General features: G+C 41.7%; 2 protein-coding genes across 5 annotated transcripts; one reads left to right on the top strand and one right to left on the bottom strand.

Annotated features, from left to right (window-relative positions):
• Window positions 1-183: 183 nt before the first annotated feature.
• LOC134873047 (solute carrier family 22 member 7-like) lies at window positions 184-5,140 on the top strand. Its single transcript, XM_063896432.1, has 10 exons — window positions 184-653; window positions 965-1,068; window positions 1,597-1,751; window positions 1,829-1,997; window positions 2,082-2,205; window positions 2,502-2,611; window positions 2,681-2,895; window positions 3,371-3,479; window positions 4,383-4,589; window positions 4,802-5,140. The coding sequence occupies exons 1-10, from the start codon at window positions 279-281 to the stop codon at window positions 4,869-4,871; spliced, it is 1,638 nt and encodes a 545-aa protein (XP_063752502.1). The 5' UTR covers window positions 184-278; the 3' UTR covers window positions 4,872-5,140.
• A 3,011-nt stretch (window positions 5,141-8,151) lies between these two features.
• Window positions 8,152-18,553, bottom strand: LOC134874049 (structural maintenance of chromosomes protein 4-like). 4 transcript variants are annotated; one of them, XM_063898035.1, is made up of 12 exons: window positions 18,421-18,553; window positions 18,161-18,243; window positions 14,536-14,733; window positions 14,143-14,334; window positions 13,825-13,879; window positions 11,448-11,641; window positions 11,102-11,272; window positions 10,113-10,199; window positions 9,749-9,946; window positions 9,516-9,581; window positions 9,205-9,331; window positions 8,152-8,852 (listed from the first exon to the last, which is right to left on the bottom strand). In XM_063898035.1, the coding sequence occupies exons 1-12, from the start codon at window positions 18,461-18,463 to the stop codon at window positions 8,833-8,835; spliced, it is 1,434 nt and encodes a 477-aa protein (XP_063754105.1). In that variant the 5' UTR covers window positions 18,464-18,553; the 3' UTR covers window positions 8,152-8,832. The 4 variants fall into 4 exon arrangements, with proteins under 4 accessions (XP_063754105.1, XP_063754108.1, XP_063754106.1 ...); XM_063898038.1 differs by lacking the exons at window positions 18,161-18,243; window positions 18,421-18,553 and adding an exon at window positions 17,543-17,706; XM_063898036.1 differs by lacking the exons at window positions 18,161-18,243; window positions 18,421-18,553 and adding an exon at window positions 17,479-17,706.
• Between the last annotated feature and the right edge of the window lie 823 nt (window positions 18,554-19,376).

Here is a 19,376-nt window from a genome sequence, read left to right on the forward strand (position 1 = left end):
TTAACTGAACAGCAGCTAACGTGTGTTTGAATGAAACTGGGGGTTATATTTGGGACGCTGCTTAACTTGTGCATGTTATTCAGTCTTGCAGATTATTGTCATTCCACCATCCCAGAGAGACGGAGTGACTGCATTTTGGTTATTTTGTGCAATGAAATGCTAAAGATTACTGATTAACGTGCAGCTGGTGACCGTCTCTTCCAGCAGGCGTCTTCTTTCACCTCTCTTCGGGAACATTGAGCTTCATGTCGGAAGGTTGAATCCACTGCAGCAGCAAAATGAAGTTTGACAGCCTACTCTCAGAAATCAATGGGTTTGGAAAATTTCAAATCCAGCTGATGTTCATTCAGGCGCTGTCTCGAGTATCGCTGCCCTGTCACTTTCTGCTGAATAACTTCATGGCAGCGGTTCCCGATCACCACTGCGACGTCCTGCACGATGGAGGCTTCTTCGGGAATTTAACGCAGGAGCAGAAGCTGGCTGTGGGGGTTCCAGTGGGGCAGGACGGGGCCCCCAGCTCCTGCCTGATGTTCACAGAACCCCAATACCAACATCTGGAGGGCTTCAACAGCAGCGAGGAGGCGTTCACTGTCCCGTGTCAGAACGGATGGGTGTACGATAACAGCACATTTAGATCCACTTTGGCCACTGAGGTAAGTGTAATGACAGTGCTCCTTCATGTCGTGCATATTGTCTTAAAATACCCCAAACACAAAGAAGCTGGAACAATAATCCAATAGGACATGTTCAAGTGAGTCATTGATTCATGTAACATATCACATTTCACTTACTTAACCAAGGAACCAGAAACACATCAAGAGACGAGACGAGGGAAGCAGTCGAAGAAAACACAAAACAAATAGTTAAATGAAAAGAATTAAAGGGGAAAACATAAAAGCACTTTTACTGCCTGCTACACAAACACCAGAAGACCTTACTGATGCTCTTCATGGTGTCGTTGCAGTGGGATCTGGTGTGCAGCAGCAAGGGGATGAATAAGGCTACAGCCACCATGTTCTTCATCGGTGTGATGCTCGGAGCCCCTTTGTTTGGGTTCCTGAGTGACAGGTAGGCAGGGGTGGGAAGTACATTTACCCGAGTACAATTTAGAGGTACTTGTACTTAAGTATTTCCATTTCTTGCTACTTTGTACTTTTACTCCTCTACATGTATTGAATACCTTCTGTTGCTAGGCAGATTTGGATTAATGATGTGAAATATAGTCACCCCTTAAATCAGACTTGAGTTTAGGCAAAGAAGATCCCTTTAAGTCTTATTTTTCTCAAATGATTTATACACAGCTATCGCTCCTGATTCCAAGAGAAAAATCTGCATTGTCACTTTCTGCTGGAAGGCCAAAGGGGGGGGACGGGGCTCTTTGGCTGTTTTTGCTGGAACAAATGAAAATGTCCCGTCTGTGGGACGAATAAAGGGATTCTGATTCTGAAAAAGCCCTAAAACAATTGAAAGGGGTCTCACAATGTCTTAGTAACCGGGGGTTGCTCCCACTCAGGCCCTAATGAGATGCAATTCTCCTTAGGGCTGAAGAAAATCAACAGATGTATCTCATTTTGAACACAATTATTTGATGAGCAGGTTTGGCCGCCGCCCGCTGCTGCTGGTCTCTTATTTGGGGACCATGATGTTTGCCGTCCTGAGTGCGTTCTCCTCATCCTATGTGATGTTTACCATCATGAGGTTCTTTACTGGGATGGCCATCTCAGGAATAAGTATCATCTCCATCGCGTTGAGTAAGTAGGCTCAAACTACGCAAACAAGCAATCAAAACATCTCAATTTGACTTTCCCTTACCTTGTCCTTCCTGCAGATGTTGAATGGTTTGGCATTGAACACAGGACTTTCTCTGGAGTAATGATAAGCTTGGATTGGACGATTGGAAATTTTATTCTGGTTGGCATCGCCTACTTTGTAAATGGGTGGAGGCTGCTCATTGTGGCAGTGACCTCACCCTTGATATTCGCCGTGATTGCTTGGAGGTATCAGAGCTTCATATCTTACTGACACTGGATCCTATCGGCAGTCCTTTGAGACATTGAACGCACCACGTTTGTCGTCTACAGGTGGCTTCCAGAGTCTGCGAGGTGGCTGCTGGCAAACGGGAAGGCGGACGCCGCTCATTATTACTTGACGCAATGTGCCAAGACAAACAACAGAACCAAGGTCATGGCCAACGTCACCCCTGAGGTACATTGTTTTTCTTTATGGTGAATGCATGTGTGTTTGTTGTCGTGTTGTCTCTTTAGCGTCATTTTGAGTCAACTTGGATCATTTTGTTTCTCTTTGTGGTCTCTTTTTGTCATTTTGTCTGTCTTTATATCATATTTTGGTCCTTTTGTGTCTCTTCGGAGTAATTATACAGACATTATGTGTGTCTTCGTATCATTTTGTGTCTCTGTGTCCGTCTGGAATCTTGAAAATGAAAATATCAGACAGAGAAAGCACTGTAAATGAACAGCTTGTGTTTGTTTGCTTCCTCATAGGATTTATTGCAGTCTGCAAAAGTTGAAACCAGAGAAAATAAATACACTGTTTTGGATCTTTTCAAGACCCCAAATATCAGGAGGCTCTCCATATGCTTGGGAGTAGTTTGGTAAGTTTCAAGATTCATGAGATGGATGAAGCCATTTGGGAAATATGATTATTTGCTTTTGTCCTGTAGGTATGGAGTTGCATTCACATACTATGGGATAAGTCTGAATATCACGGGGTTCGGACTCAACACGTACCTCACACAATTCATATTTGCATCCATCGAAATGCCGATGAAGATTGGTGTCTATTTCTACCTGGACAGAATTGGCCGAAGGTCCGGTGAGGTGGGAGCCTTGCTGTCAACGGGTCTCTGCCTCCTCATCAACTTGTTTCTTTCTAAAGGTGGTCCTTCTTCAATTTAAGAATTCTTTGTCAAAGCATCGGAGGATTATCTTGGTCAGATGTCTGAACTAGGGCTGTTAAAGCATTAGAAAAAAGGAGTGCTTCGCGTTACCAAGTTTAACCAAAAGCGGCTTCTGTAATTCCAGTGTGGAGAAGTTCAGCATGAATTGTTTGGTAGTGAAATGGAAAGGAAAGCAGAGGAATTAGCTAAAGCTACATGTGTTGCATTGACCGTTGACCAATCACTTCCTCGGTTAACGGCGCAACCGATCCGGGATGAACGTCCTGCACTGTTGAAGCTGCTAATGCTGGGTTTTACTGTCTGAAGCCACAGGAGGTTAGGTGACGGTGTCCGACACAGATTTCCACAAAGCACGCACAGAATCATGACCTAGTGAAGAATAACCTCCAGTTGACTTCCCAGATTTGTGATTAACCGTATTCACGTTTTTTATCGCCTGACTTTTCCCCTCAGATAAGTGGGTCGTTCGTACGGTCGTGGCCGTCCTTGGAAAATCCTTGTCAGAAGCCTCGTTCACCATCGTGTTCCTCTACACAACTGAGCTCTTTCCTACAGTCGTCCGGTTAGTACAAACCTCTATTTATTCTACTAATTCAATATTAATTCAGACGATTAATGAAACAGACAAACTAGACGTGACGAAGCGGGACGGCAGAACGCTTAGAAAGATAATAGCGACCCAAATATCACGACATTTCAACTGCAAACTTAGGAGGTATGTTTCCATGCGTGTATATAAATACAGTCATTAATAAAGAAAATGCTATATATATATATATAGACACATGTACAAATATATGGAACCAATAACCAACCAAGGTAACACACGCCCACCTCCTCACCTGGATCTCCTCCTAGAGCACCATTGTGGGTTTTTTTTTTTTAACCAATCCTCTCTCAGAGGGGCGTGGCCAGCAGCAGCTCATTAGCATTTAAAGCTACAGACACAGAATCAGCTTTTAGAAACGGGGCCGAAACAGAGGGGTTCATGGGATGCTACAATGATCTGTTTCAGCCAATCAGAGACAGGTTCTGTATACATCTGAGACCTGTACAGGGGACCTTTAATGTGTTACTGATGTCCCTCTTTTTTATTTCTGCTATTCACTTTTAGTGGTTGTGTAAATATGTTCAAACTAGTGTGTGATGGCAGTCGTATAGCTCAGTGGGTAGAGCAGGTGGCCATGTACTGGGGTTTGATCCCCATGCGGTGGACCCAGGTTCGAATCCGGCCTGAGTCCCATCGCCGCGCATCTTCTCCTCTGTCTCCCCGTCTCTGACCTGCACTGTCACTGTATTAAAGGCACTGGTTGCCCAAAAATTCTTTAAAAAAAAACAACTAACGTGGGATTTCTTCTCTGTGATAAATAAGCTTACTGTTTATTATTGCATGCCTTTTGTTTTGTATCTGTAAACATTGTACATTTCCCCGGGACTGATAAAGAATTTCTGATTCTGATTCCAGACAGAACGGTTTAGGCTTCACCTCCTTTATAGCACGTCTGGGCGTTTCCGTATCTCCGCTCTTCATGCTGTTGGAGGATGTGTGGCATCTCCTCCCTGCGGTCATTTATTGTGCGGTGGCGGTCGGATCTGGTTTAGTGGCGTCTCTCCTTCCTGAAACACTGAACACACGTCTGCCAGAGTGCATCGAGGACATTGAGAGACCGGGGTAAAGTGAATGAGAAGATAATAATTAATATGTAAGCTACTGTAAAACATTTGAAACCTCACTGAACTTCAGCGCTAAAGGGTAATCCAGTCTAGGCAGCTGTTCTGCAAAGTGAAGGGGGTTTCATTTCAAAATGTTGTTATTCATGTCACTCATGAAATCTGTAATCCATTATCAAGGTGTAACTTATTTAAGTGTTATATATATTGCAGTAAACGATCAAGAGACAAGCCTGCAGGAACCTGCACGTCTGAAGGTGAAGCAAACACGGATCTGCTTTAAACCTGCATTCCTTCAAACAGCTCTAAAGAAGTCATTATGTAAGAGTCTCTGAGAAAACAGGCCAGGCTTCTCACTTGATTAATTGACTCAATTAGGTTATGGTGCCAAGTGCTAGGTTGTAGTCTTCTTTTTTAATACAATGTCAATTCTGTAAATCAAGCTTCAATTTAGCGTTTAATAGAGAATAAAACAGTATGTGCTTTAAGTGATGAGAAAAAAAGAAGTGTAAATGTACTTGGCAATAAAATTGTACCGAATGAGAACACGAATATTGGTGTATTGGTGTGTGTGTGATGATTGTGTACAAGATCCAGCTTCTTCCTTGAAAACGATATAGTACTGCAGTGATTAGTACAGAGATAAAAGGTCCTCAACAACCTTAAAGTGTTCCTACCTTTTTCCACTGATAAGAATAGCAATTATTAAACAAATGACCAGGAATTGGCTCAAAGATTGTAACTTAATCAAATGGTAATGGAACCTATAGTATGGAGAAAATAACCACGAGATATCTTAAAATCTTCATTCATTTATACTTTATTTCAACAGATTCAGAGATTATGGCAAACAGGGTTAAGTGACAGCTGTGCCAAAGACTTGAAAAGCATATATAGGGAGAATAGTCATATCAATGACACGTGTGAATATTATACTGATGATCAATTTAATGACAATGTTGAACTGGATAATACATTTTCGTGAATGCATGTCAATTGTAGAAGTCTCTATGCAAACTTTACTAAGATCAATGAATATTTGAACACATTTTAAAGTAAATTCAAACTGATAGCCTTATCTGAGACGAGGTTCAATCAAGAGAAAGGTATTGATTTTCATATTGAGGGTTATGAGTTACATTATATCAACAGAACCAACAACAAGGGAGAGGGTGTGGCCCTTTTTGTGGACAGCGACTTGAAATGTAAACCTGTTGAACACATGACAATAGTAATTGAAGATTTAATGGAATGCATAACTGTGTATTAATGAACAGGCTAAATGAAAGTAAAGCATTTATAATCTGTGGTGATTTTAATAGTGACCTCTTAAATGTGTCTCAACATAAAACAACTTCAGACTTCATGGATGCATTATACAGCAGAGGGCTATACCCATTGATCACCAAGCCCAGTAGAATGACCTCCACTTGTTCAACATTAAATGACAATATTTGTATAAGTGTCATGGATCAAAGTGGGCTGTTAATAAATGACATCAGCGACCATTTAATTGTATTTGTAATCTATGATTGTGAAATAACGACAAAGAAGGAGGAAAATTGCAATTGATATGTAAGAGTAAGAAACTGATGAAACAATAAACAAGTTCAGGAATGACCTCTGAAAAGAAGAGTGGAAAGGAGTTTATGTAAATCCTGCTTATGAGGCACTTAAGCGTGTTTGAGTACCATAAAAAGCGCTATATAAATGTGATGTATCATTATTGTTGTTAATATTATTATTGTGTTTAGTTTTGTTATATCATTATTATTAGTTTTATTATTATTATTGTTATTATTATTATTATTATTATTATTAGTTTTGTTGTTATTATTGTTGTTATTGTTGTTATTATTAGTATTTCTAAAGACCTACCTTTCACTGTATGACAAACACTGTCCATTAATGCGATGTAACATCAAAAAATCTAGTTTCAATAAAAAGCCTTGGATGACAAAAGGCTTGCAAACAGAAAAATAAACTTTATAGAGACTTCATTACATTTAAAAGAAAGACTGCTGAAAAACTATACAAGGTTGATATGTATATTGAGACAAGCCAAAAAAAGAGTATTATAACAAGAAGTTAAAAGAAATGACAAATGATATCAAAGGAACTTTCTAAACAGTGTAATAGGGAATAAACCCGTGCACAGGGCTGCCCAATTATTTCATTAACGACAATAATAAGGAAGGAAGTGAAGGAATTAGGAAGTGGCAAATGAATTCAACTCTTTTTTTGTAAATGTTGGGCCTAATCTCGCAGATTCTAAAAAAACCATGAGGATAAGCAAACAGAGAGCGGCCTGACTGTGAGACATAAAGTGTTGAAGTCCATGTTTCTCGGAGAAGAACAACAGGCGTATTTATTGATTTAAAAAAAGCATTTGGTATTATAAATCCAACCCTCTTAATTTCTAAATGACATTCATATGGTGTGCGAGGAATAGTTCTAAACTGGTGAAGTAGCTATTCAGATAACAGACAGCAATGCAGAGGAGCGGTCAAACATGACTTCAAACCAGAAGTAGTGAAGGAGTAGATGATGTTCCTCTTTAGTAAATTAAAGTATGAAACAAATCACCGTTTCAATTGTATTCTACTTTCTACTTCCACTATATTTATTAAACCCCTTTAGTGACTTTACAGATCTGGATTAATGAAGGTAAATATAATCTCCCTTAAATCAGACTGTAGTTCACCTGCAGTAAATCCAGCAGCTACCCTGCAGTATACAAAGCCATTAGAACTAGCTGCACCTTTACCAGCTCTGAGAACACTTTAATGATCAATCATTATAAAACATATCAGAGATATTATTCTGAAATGGACCAATCAGACAATGACTACTTTTACTGTCGCTACTTTAAGTACATTTAGAGGAGAGTACTTTCTACTTTCACTGGAGGAACATTTAGAATACTTTTACTGTGACAGAGTATTCCTACACTCTGGTACTTCTACTTTACTCAAGTACAAGACCTGAGTACTTCTACTTTACTCAAGTACAAGACCTGAGTACTTCTACTTTACTCAAGAACAAGATCTGAGTACTTCTACTTTACTCAAGTACAACACCTGAGTACTTCTACTTTACTCAAGAACAAGATCTGAGTACTTCTACTTTACTCAAGTACAACACCTGAGTACTTCTACTTTACTCAAGTACAAGATCTGAGTACTTCTACTTTACTCAAGTACAACATCTGAGTACTTCTACTTTACTCAAGTACAAGAACTGAGTACTTCTACTTTACTCAAGTACAAGACCTGAGTACTTCTACTTTACTCAAGTACAAGACCTGAGTACTTCTACTTTACTCAAGAACAAGATCTGAGTACTTCTACTTTACTCATGTGGTCAGGGGGGGTATGCCGGTGTGCAGAGACCTGTTTTGAACGGGGAGAGTGTGGGGGGGTGTTGATGTGCAGGAGGTAGAGCAGTACAGAGGAGTGAGGGTGTGGATATGACTTCTTACCTACTGTACAAAACCCTCAACAACCTCGCCCCCCCTTACCTCTCATACCCCCCTGACCTCATCCACCTCTACCCTACCCTCAGGTCTGCTGATGCTAGCCCACTACAGTCCATCAGAACCAAGCTCCGGACCCGGGGTTACAGGGCCATGGCTGCAGCCCCCTCCCATTTGGAAAAGCGCTATATAAATAGTATGTCCTACTAAGGGCAGGACTTTGATTCATTAACACCGACAATAGTTTTATGGAGAATTCAAGTTTTCTTTAATGAATGATATTATTCTGAAAGTCCGTTGCTCACTGGCTCTGAACACACATACAAACAAACCATGGGTCACATTATACATCCATGGGTCACAGGAGGGGTGGGATTTTGATCAGTATTGGCTTTGGATGGGCGACATCACGCTTTTCAACCAATGAGAGCATTTGGGGCGGGACTAAGACTGCTGCAGAGTAATGAGTAACCACTGCAGAGTTGAACTTTCTGCTTCTTCTATAAGGAGATCAAACATCAATGTCCTGCCTGAGGCAAACAGCTTTGGTTTTAAATTTGATTTGATTACGTAATTAATGTCTAAGTTGAGATGTCAGTGTGCACAAAACATTGACCGGGTACAGATCTACATGAATTCAATCTAAATATTTCTCTGCGTTTCTCAGCTCTATCTGATTACTGTTCTGATTCAAAAATATGTGGTCAAATACACCTTTTTTAAGAATGTGCAAAAGGGAAGGACAAGTCTCATGCAGCACATCTACCCTCTAAGGCCACGCAGTCGCTCCTGGAAAACACAGACATGGAAACATGTGTTCATGATCAGTTTGAGCTCCAAATACAGGGGTTAATATAATCTACATTTTGCTTTAATGAAACAATTTCGCTGTGCTCCCTCATCTCAACAGCTGCTAAAGATGGCATTAGACCACTTTATTGTTCGTTACATTACATGAAACAGAAGTGTGTGTGTGTGTGTGTGTGTGTGTGTGTGTGTGTGTGTGTGTGTGTGTGTGTGTGTGTGTGTGTGTGTGTGTGTGTGTGTGTGTGTGTAAAATGTGCTTGTTTTCAAATGATCAGGAATTGAATGAGAGAGAGTTGGGAAATCAAGCAGATAATTCAGATGAGTTTGGGCGAACCTGAAAGCCTCAGGAGTTCATCAAGTGGCCCGGCGCTGACAGAGTTCTGTCTGACGGCGTCTCTTTGGACCGGGTTGTTGCCAGAGATGGACAAAGTCCCCAGATTCTGCCTCAAGCTCTCAACGCCCTGCCGTTCACAGTAACACATATTTCATCAAAACAGCAGCAACTGAGCGGGAAAATAAAGAGCTGTTTGAACATTGAAGCACGTAAACTTGTCACAGTAGAGACACAAAATGAGCTGAAAATGAGCAGAATTTGTCCTCTTTACAGAAATGCATGGAAAACCGTTGGGATGACCGATATCTGACCTTTGACTCTACAAGAATCTCTTCTTTCAAGGATGCAATGGTGGCCTCCTTGGACTGAAATAGTTCCTACAGGTGAAAACAAACTGGCGTGTTACATTACTCTCAGTATTATTTTTGTGAACACATAGGTAATCGGAGTGTAAAAGTAAAACCACCTTCTAAAGATGCACATAGTGTTTGAAATGTACAGATTACACACAGCTTATTATCTAGGTGCAGACACAACAGCGTACCTTAATGTTTTTCAGAGCCGTTTGGTCTTTCTGCACCACAGATTGCGCCACCATCAGTCGAAGCTCCATCCTCTCCTGGGTCTCGGTCAGGGCCTGGATCTTCCTCTCCTGCAGCATGTGCTTCATCTGACCTTTCTTCTGCATGTCCAGAAGGGCGTAGGTGTGACTCCTCTGCAGCTGGTCGTTCTCATTCTCAGCCTGCGGGACACAAGTTATGTATTAAAGAGGCCCTGTCATGCTTTTTGGAGTTTTCCCTTTCCTGTAGTGTGCTCTTTAGGTTTTCTGTGCAGGTAAATGGTCTGCAAAGGCTAAAATCCCTGAGTTTCGAATGAAGACAAACTTGTGACAGGACAGATCTGATTACCTGTTCGACTTTCAGCTCCAACTGGATTGCCTTCACATTCAGCTCGCGGGTCTCACTGATTATGCGTTTCCCTCTTGCTTTGCTTCTCTGTTGGAGAAACATCATCAGAAGATAAAATTACTTTCATAGGTTGAGCAACATCTACGTCAGTTTTTAACTCGTGACTCGTAGAATCAATGCAATGACTTTTAATGAGCGAAGATGCATGAATGGGTTCCCGGGAATAAGTTACTATTTTACCAGTCCCTCGTCTCAAAGTACACGTCTTCTGAATGTGCTTCTGGGTTTTGGGCCTGAAATAAGGGCTGTGGTTGACACAAGCTGAACAGATTTTTGTTCTACAACATAAAACACAGAGTAACTACCCCACAGGTGAGTTAAAAAAACAGGCCGTTGTTAACAAGTATCTGAATAAGATGAAAAAAACATCATTGCGCCCAACATTGGTCGCCTTTAGCTTAGCGGTGGTGACGTGAAGTCATGTGACCGTGCTGTAGTTCCTTTATAGCCCAACATTAGCCACCTTTAGCTTAGCGGTGGTGACGTGAAGTCATGTGACCGTGCTTTAGTTCCTTTATAGCCCAACATGAGCCGCCTTTAGCTTAGCGGTGGTGACGTGAAGTCATGTGACCGTGCTTTAGTTCCTTTATAGCCCAACATTAGCCGCCTTTAGCTTAGCGGTGGTGACGTGAAGTCATGTGACCGTGCTGTAGTTCCTTTATAGCCCAACATGAGCCGCCTTTAGCTTAGCGGTGGTGACGTGAAGTCATGTGACCGTGCTTTAGTTCCTTTATACCTATAACATTATAAAGTGGTGTTAATATGTGGAGATTATCTTGCTGAACCAAATGTGTAAGTATTAAACTATTGTTTGACATGGAAGTTATTTTCCGAAATCCAATTGAAAAATCCCATAGCTTTGTGGGAGGGAGCCCTTGCAATGGATGCTAACTTATGTATGTTTAGAAAAGAGAAGATGATGAACAAGCCTTAAATCTCTCAGCCATGGCTTTTCTCTCCTGGTTCTCGACTTTGCAGGTCTCTGACAATTTGAGCTCCTGCTCCTGCAGACTCTCTTCCAACACTTTTTTCTTCCTCGATGCTTTCTCTATCGCCTTGTCCAATGCCATCTCCTTTTCCTTCAAGTCGTAAAGTTGACGCTGACAACATAAAGCAAACATTTGCATATCAAGCAATCACAACACGCAGCTCATTTAGTTCTAGAGTTTATCTCTTTCAGTAACCATGAACATTGTGGATTTTTGCATGAAATCGACCTCTTTCGATTTAAACTGTGTTTGCTTTTGCAGGACTGTGGTGAGCAGTCTCTCTTACCCTCAAAAGGAGATCCACTTCGGCTCTATCATCAACCTCTTTGTTGAGTCTTGCCAAGTCGGAACGTTGCTGTTTCAGGACACGGTCACGTTTCACAGTCATTGTTTTGTCGATCACATCCAGCTCCTTTTGAATTTCCACTCTGTTGTCCTCTCTCTTGATTCTGGCCCAACTTTCATAGCCTTCCTCCACAGCTTCAATTTAAACGGAGGAAAAATAAAACGTTTTAAAATTGACTTTAAAGAGATTCTATCATGCTTTTTTTGACACACTCCAACACATTGTACAACATAGACCAATCAGAGCAGACTGGGCTCTGGTTTCAGACGGAGGGTGAAAAGAGGTTCTGGAGCACAGGCAGTCTGAGAAAAATAAAGAGCCTTTTGAACATCAAAGCATGGAGACATGTCCCAGGAGAGACACTACATACTGATATACACCTGAACATCAGCAGGAGAGGACTCTTTAAAGTAGAGACACTACATACTGATACACACCTGAACATCAGCAGGAGAGGACTCTTTAAAGTAGAGACACTACATACTGATACACACCTGAACATCAGCAGGAGAGGACTCTTTAAAGTAGAAACACTACATACTGATATACACCTGAACATCAGCAGGAGAGGACTCTTTAAAGTAGAGACAGTACATACTGATACACACCTGAACATCAGCAGGAGAGGACTCTTTAAAGTAGAAACACTACATACTGATATACACCTGAACATCAGCAGGAGAGGACTCTTTAAAGTAGAGACAGTACATACTGATACACACCTGAACATCAGCAGGAGAGGACTCTTTAAAGTAGAGACACTACATACTGATACACACCTGAACATCAGCAGGAGAGGACTCTTTAAAGTAGAGACACTACATACTGATACACACCTGAACATCAGCAGGAGAGGACTCTTTAAAGTAGAGACACTACATACTGATATACACCTGAACATCAGCAGGAGAGGACTCTTTAAAGTAGAGACTCTACATACTGATATACACCTGAACATCAGCAGGAGAGGACTCTTTAAAGTAGAGACGCTACATACTGATACACACCTGAACATCAGCAGGAGAGGACTCTTTAAAGTAGAGACTCTACATACTGATACACACCTGAACATCAGCAGGAGAGGACTCTTTAAAGTAGAAACACTACATACTGATATACACCTGAACATCAGCAGGAGAGGACTCTTTAAAGTAGAGACACTACATACTGATACACACCTGAACATCAGCAGGAGAGGACTCTTTAAAGTAGAAACACTACATACTGATATACACCTGAACATCAGCAGGAGAGGACTCTTTAAAGTAGAGACAGTACATACTGATACACACCTGAACATCAGCAGGAGAGGACTCTTTAAAGTAGAGACACTACATACTGATACACACCTGAACATCAGCAGGAGAGGACTCTTTAAAGTAGAGACACTACATACTGATACACACCTGAACATCAGCAGGAGAGGACTCTTTAAAGTAGAGACACTACATACTGATATACACCTGAACATCAGCAGGAGAGGACTCTTTAAAGTAGAGACTCTACATACTGATATACACCTGAACATCAGCAGGAGAGGACTCTTTAAAGTAGAGACGCTACATACTGATACACACCTGAACATCAGCAGGAGAGGACTCTTTAAAGTAGAGACTCTACATACTGATATACACCTGAACATCAGCAGGAGAGGACTCTTTAAAGTAGAGACACTACATACTGATATACACCTGAACATCAGCAGGAGAGGACTCTTTAAAGTAGAGACACTACATACTGATACACACCTGAACATCAGCAGGAGAGGACTCTTTAAAGTAGAGACACTACATACTGATACACACCTGAACATCAGCAGGAGAGGACTCTTTAAAGTAGAGACACTACATACTGATACACACCTGAACATCAGCAGGAGAGGACTCTTTAAAGTAGAGACACTACATACTGATACACACCTGAACATCAGCAGGAGAGGACTCTTTAAAGTAGAGACACTACATACTGATATACACCTGAACGTCAGCAGGAGAGGACTCTTTAAAGTAGAGACACTACATACTGATACACACCTGAACATCAGCAGGAGAGGACTCTTTAAAGTAGAGACACTACATACTGATATACACCTGAACGTCAGCAGGAGAGGACTCTTTAAAGTAGAGACACTACATACTGATATACACCTGAACGTCAGCAGGAGAGGACTCTTTAAAGTAGAGACACTACATACTGATACACACCTGAACATCAGCAGGAGAGGACTCTTTAAAGTAGAGACACTACATACTGATACACACCTGAACATCAGCAGAATTAGTTGTCGTTTATAAAAAAAGAACACATGTTTATTTACCTCTCACTTGCTCACGCTGTGTGTCATGTAGTTCCTTTATTTTATCCAGATGTTCCTGTTGGGAATAAAATATATAAAACAGTGTTTAAAAATGTTCTTTTGAAAACGCCTACTGCCTGAATCTGCTTTATGATATCTTCATTTTTTTTTCATGTGGCCAAAATCATCCTGTTTAATTTGCTGAGGGCCAATTCAATATGGCCTGCAGGCCGCATTTGGACCCCGGGCCGTAGTTTGGACACCCCTGTTCTACAGGTAACCAGTAGTTTAAAGTGTGAAAATCAAAGAGTACTCCTGCTGGAGGGTGTGATTTCTTACCTGCTTTTTCTTCTCTATCAAGCTGCTGATGCTGACAGCCTGCTCTGCTTGCTCCACCTGCAGGGAGCCTTTTTTCTCCTGAAGCTCCATCTCTGACCGCCTGTTCTGTCTCTGAGTCGTTGTGGCCATCTTCAGCTCACAGACCTCTTCTTGATGTGCGATCTTTATGTGTTCCATGTTCTGCTGTAGCTCCTGGAATCAATAATCAAATGTTGTGATTGGGGGTTGAAAAAAGGCTTACACCTATTAGATAGGATTAACTGCAAACACATTACAAGCACCTCATTTGCTTCTGTTTGAAAGGCCCTTTTGTGCTCTATGAACCTGAAAGTGGGCAAAATAAGGCCCCTTAGAAGTGACTTCCTGTGGCCCCAGGGTGTGTGTGACGCTTACTTCAACTTGTCCCTGGCGCTGCTTCTTGGCCTCTTGATTTACCAGGAGCTTTGCCCTCATCCTCTCCTTGGTGGCCTCCAGTCTTTCCTTGCTGGTGTTCCAGGACTTTGTGAGGCTGCTACACTCCATCTTAAAGCCCCTTTTCACTTTGGCCACTCGGTTCACTTGCTCTTGGAGTCTCACACATGTCTCCCACAACTGCAGGGAGAAGGTGGTTGTTTCAATGCAGATCAAACACATGTTTCTTTTAATAATCACTGGAAACTACACCCTGATGCTGTTGTGTCACATCTTGTCAAAGACTTGCCCTGCTTGTGCCTGTTTGATTTATTCTAAAATGCAGCAGGATCAGGAGATTTGGATAAGTAATCCATCATAATACTGCAATTACAACCTTTGTCCCAGTGAAAAACATATATGCTCGCCTTCAATGGGTTTTAAATCACACATATTCTGATGACATGTACATGATCATGATGAAAACAACTGTTGACCAATACCAGTGCTTTAGCAATGTTGTCGATGTTATTACTAGCTCCTGCAATACTTAAACATGTCCTTTTTAACCACAAGATGTATTTTGGCAATGAATTGTTCACAGTGGAGGTAATCATTTCCATATTGTGCTCTCTACATCCAATGGTTGCAACACTGGCCATGCAGTCCAAATCCTCCCACTGAGAGTACAAACATGGACAAAATATATGACGTTTTTATCCTGAAAGTGCAGACTCAGCATGCTCAATATCCCCAAAAGCACTCTACTACCATTCACACAAACAGGCCAAGCCATTTTGTAACATAGGCTATAATCCCATACATTTAACAAGTTATGATAATTGTGCAAATTGCCCAACATAGGCAAATTAGCATCCGGCAGTTTCTATGTGCTGGGCATTCGTACTATACATTTCTATCATAACACTTTGGGGTACTGTGACGGGGTCAGTTTTTAAGGGATCTTATGTGTGTTTTTATTATGTATTGCTGTGTTTTTATCGTGGTAGTAGCACATGTCTTTTAAATTCCCTACTGCCCCTGAACTACCCACCACTAAATGGCAGCAATTGGCGGAATGCGCAACAGGTGTGAGGAGCGCACCACATCCAGTGCCGGCGCTAAGGGGGGGCATTCGAGGGCCCTGCCCCCCCTAGCGGTCATTGATGCCCCTCCTACCAGCTGTGAAGCATATTCTCGATCTGTCACAATCGACTATAATTGACGCTGAGTTCGAAGTTGCTAAAGAGTTTTTAATGTCACAAAAGCAAGCAAGGAAGCCCCCCCCCCCCCAACCCCCCCCCCACCCCCCCCCAATGACCCAATGCCCCTCCAGTAGATCTGCTCTGGCGCCGACTCTGACCACATCAAGAAGCAGTGTGCAGCTGCATGGACTGTTGTGTGGGGTGGCTTTTTAACCCAGTGTGTCTCACAGGCACGGCGCAAGGATTTCAATTTTGGATGGGCCACAATAACTTTGGCTGGGCCTTTTAATCACAAAAGTGAACACTGTTTCCAACTGGTAGTCTCACTTTAACAGAAATGATATATATCTATCTGTGGAGGGCGACTAGCACATCTAGTTGATGATGACACTTTTAAAATCGGGTTTAAAAACACGTTCAGTGCCGTGATAGGTTATTATTTCACCGCGGCAGTTTGTATGTATTAAGTGGCACACGCGGGTATATATCCTGATCTATATTCTCGCTTTGGATCGAGTAGATCAATACATTAATTCATTGGGAAAACCGACATTTTAATTCTCTTGAATGCGTTTTCGGTTGATCTGGCTGGATTATACTTGAAATGAATTGCAGGGAGAGCAGTGCCGCTGCTAGCCATTTTGGTGCCCTAAGCATAATTCCTTCATGATGCCCTCCCCCCCCCCCCCCCCCAATAAAAAAACATTCGCGGAAAAGTTTAACTTTTTTATTACCAAACATTATGTTTGGTAATAAATTTGTTAGCAAACTCAAATATGTGTTACACATATTTGAGTTTGCTAACATTAGCAATAACGTCAGCTAGTTCAAGGTGTATGCATAGGCTAAGCTTTACACTAGCTGCACATATTTCCCGTATTTAAGAAAGATTAAACGTGGACACTTACCTGCAAGTGATGCACGGGCATCATCTCGCTGTTTCCTCTTTTTTCTTTTTTCTGCTCCTGACTCCTGTTGCCTTTTCATTTCCAAAAATGTCGAGTAATCCAAAAGACCACTGACAGCAAGGGCACCCACAGGGCGCTTGGGACGCAGATTGTGTTTTCGTTTGTGTTTGTGTGAGTGGGGAGGGGAGGGGAGAGGGGGGCACCATCAGTACCTTTGAGTAGTATGCCTAAAAAGTGCCTCATATTTCTATAGTCTACTGAAATAATTTCGGCCTTATAATTATTATGACGATTTTTCATTAGGCTATTTTTGGTGGTGCCCCCTCGACACTTGGTGCCCTACGCACAGCGCGTAATGCGCGTTATGGGAGCGGCGGCACTGAGGGAGAGGGAGAAACGGAGCGATCATAATACTGGGTGAGCTACAATGACTTTGAACAGGAGAGCGCGCGGTGTGCTGTTCATTCACAAACTGAACTGTCTGTGCTTTCAAGGTCATCTGGAGACCATCAAGTCAGGCAGGAATATTGAGCTCTACCTCCCTTCTTGTCTACATTTTCTAGACGTTCTAGTCTCGATGAGAAATGCATTTCCAGATAGGAAATGAGACAATGATCTGCTGGAAACTGACGTGTTTCTTATTCAACATAGAACAGAGGGCAAAAGCCTGAATGAAAACGCACGAAAAGTCCTTTAACTACAGGTAATGTATTTATGTACAATTCTCACATTTACTCATTGTTTTCTCTTGATACTCATAGTAAAGTGCATCACAAACAACACGAGGAAACCGGGCTCGAACATACATCCTTGAAAACTCCACTGACTTTCACCTGGGTGAAACTGGAGACTTTGTCCTTCAGTAATAATCCCTTCTGTCCCGCCAACAGAACTCACGTCCCCCGTGGAGCCGACACTAGCGTTAGCTTGTTTTTAGCTAGCATGTGGAGACCTGTTGTGATGAAGCGCAGGCAGTCGAAGACTCTGGCGACTCCGTTCTTACTCTTTAAACATATTTAAAAATCAATACCTGTTGTGCCATAGCAACGAATTCATCTAGCTGTATAAATATCGTAACCTGGGGCGACGTATAATAGCCCGTTGTGATTGGTCCAGACCTCCCATGTGATAACAGCCGAATAAATGTTGTCTTTTATTTAGTTTTTCAAATGAAAACGTTTTTTAGTCTTAACGGTGTATTTAAATTCTAATTTTAATCATTTTAAATAAAAGTTAAGCAAATATATGTTCTCCCAGTCATTTAGGGTGGGCCAGTTGTACAAGTGGGCGGGCCCAGGCCCGTTAGGCCCACCCACAACGCAGCGCCTGGTGTCTCACCCAGTGACAGTGTTGAGGTGACTTTTGAAATCCTCTTGGCGACTATTTTTTTTTTCAAAAGCAATTATTTGAACTTTAGTTCATTTCTAACCTCGCCACAGTACTCAATATTTCGGGTTCACTTTGCTTGCAACTAGACTAAGTCACTAAATGATCTTAATGAATCTCAGCTCTGACCTCGTCCTTGCTTTTCCCTGCCGTTGGAGGGGAGATCTTCTCAACCGCTTCACTTGGCGTCTCTGCTTCTCCTTTAGCATTGCCTGGTTGGACAGAAAACCAATCAAAAACATAATTAAAACCTTCAACTAAAGTAGATTTCTGGTTTGAAACTACACAGTGCTTAAATGTGCCATCCTGTATAATGAGTACTTTTGGTACTTAAGGCATATTTCTTTGCATAAACGTTTGTACTTTTACTTCTAACTGTATTTTCTTACCTTCAGTATTGCTACTGCTCTTTGGCCCGAGTCCTTTGTCCATCACTGCACCTCAAAATAAAGCCGATTTCTGTCGTAATTCTGATCAACACTGACGAACAGACACTTGTTCTCACCACCAATTCAATGTTGTTCAGACACGGAGAAATATTAGCAGTTCAAATTCAAAATGAACTCAACCAACGTACAGATTCACAAGATGCACTGCCATGGCAATCGTTTCGAGACCTTCCGTTATGAGTCCCCCACAAATATGATTTGTGGGGGACACGTCCCCCTCACCTTAAAAAAAAGGACCCCCCCACATTTGCCATCAAACATATTAGTGCATGAATGCATTTTAGTCCACCGTTCTTTCCATTGCTTCACAGTAAAACATAGGGGGACTACCCATATCAATAGAAATCCACTCAGCCGCATCACGCATGCAACAAGCCTATGTTGAGAGTTGGACCAACGACAGACAGACTTCAGCAACAGTCAGTCAAAATGTCCAGCTTTTGCTAGCTTTCTTCCTAGGTACACATTTGATGTTTCTTCATAACTTGTATGAGATATTTTGTTGCATGACATTAATGTAGGGCTATATGTTGCCTCAAAGTTACCTCATTCTTTTCTAATTCACCCTGTTTTTTTAAATCCTCATCTTTTAAATAAGAATAAAGTGCCAAAAAGGTTGTCAGTGTCAATCCTCTGTGTATTACACCAGTACATAATAGTCAGTCATTGCAGACCATGCCAGCTCCAAGGAAAAACAATGAAAGATGGAGATCATTTTCAATCTAAAAACATGGTCAAATGCACCACAATGCAGGAAATTGCATATTCTTCTTTCAAAACTTTCTGAGGGAGGACCCCCCAAGCCCCCGCTAAAATGTGTCCCTCCCACACTCACAATGCTGCTGAAAGCCCTTGCTACCATCTACGTCATTTCCTTGGAGAAAACAAAGGAGATT

The sequence above is a fragment of the Eleginops maclovinus genome, chromosome 12, assembly GCF_036324505.1.
Source record: "Eleginops maclovinus isolate JMC-PN-2008 ecotype Puerto Natales chromosome 12, JC_Emac_rtc_rv5, whole genome shotgun sequence".
Lineage (NCBI taxonomy): Eukaryota > Metazoa > Chordata > Actinopteri > Perciformes > Eleginopidae > Eleginops > Eleginops maclovinus.

Excerpts from the sequence above, each read along its gene's own strand:
- LOC134873047 (XM_063896432.1), top strand. The coding sequence starts at position 279 with ATGAAGTTTGACAGCCTACTCTCAGAAATCAATGGGTTTGGAAAATTT. Across the intron at positions 1,998-2,081 it reads TTCGCCGTGATTGCTTGGAG|GTGGCTTCCAGAGTCTGCGA; the intron begins GTATCAGAGCTT and ends TGTCGTCTACAG. Across the intron at positions 3,480-4,382 it reads CTCTTTCCTACAGTCGTCCG|ACAGAACGGTTTAGGCTTCA; the intron begins GTTAGTACAAAC and ends TTCTGATTCCAG.
- LOC134874049 (XM_063898035.1), bottom strand. The coding sequence starts at position 18,463 with ATGGACAAAGGACTCGGGCCAAAGAGCAGTAGCAATACTGAAG. Across the intron at positions 11,642-13,824 it reads ACAGCGTGAGCAAGTGAGAG|CTGTGGAGGAAGGCTATGAA; the intron begins GTAAATAAACAT and ends TTTAAATTGAAG. Across the intron at positions 9,947-10,112 it reads TGGAGCTGAAAGTCGAACAG|GCTGAGAATGAGAACGACCA; the intron begins GTAATCAGATCT and ends TGTGTCCCGCAG.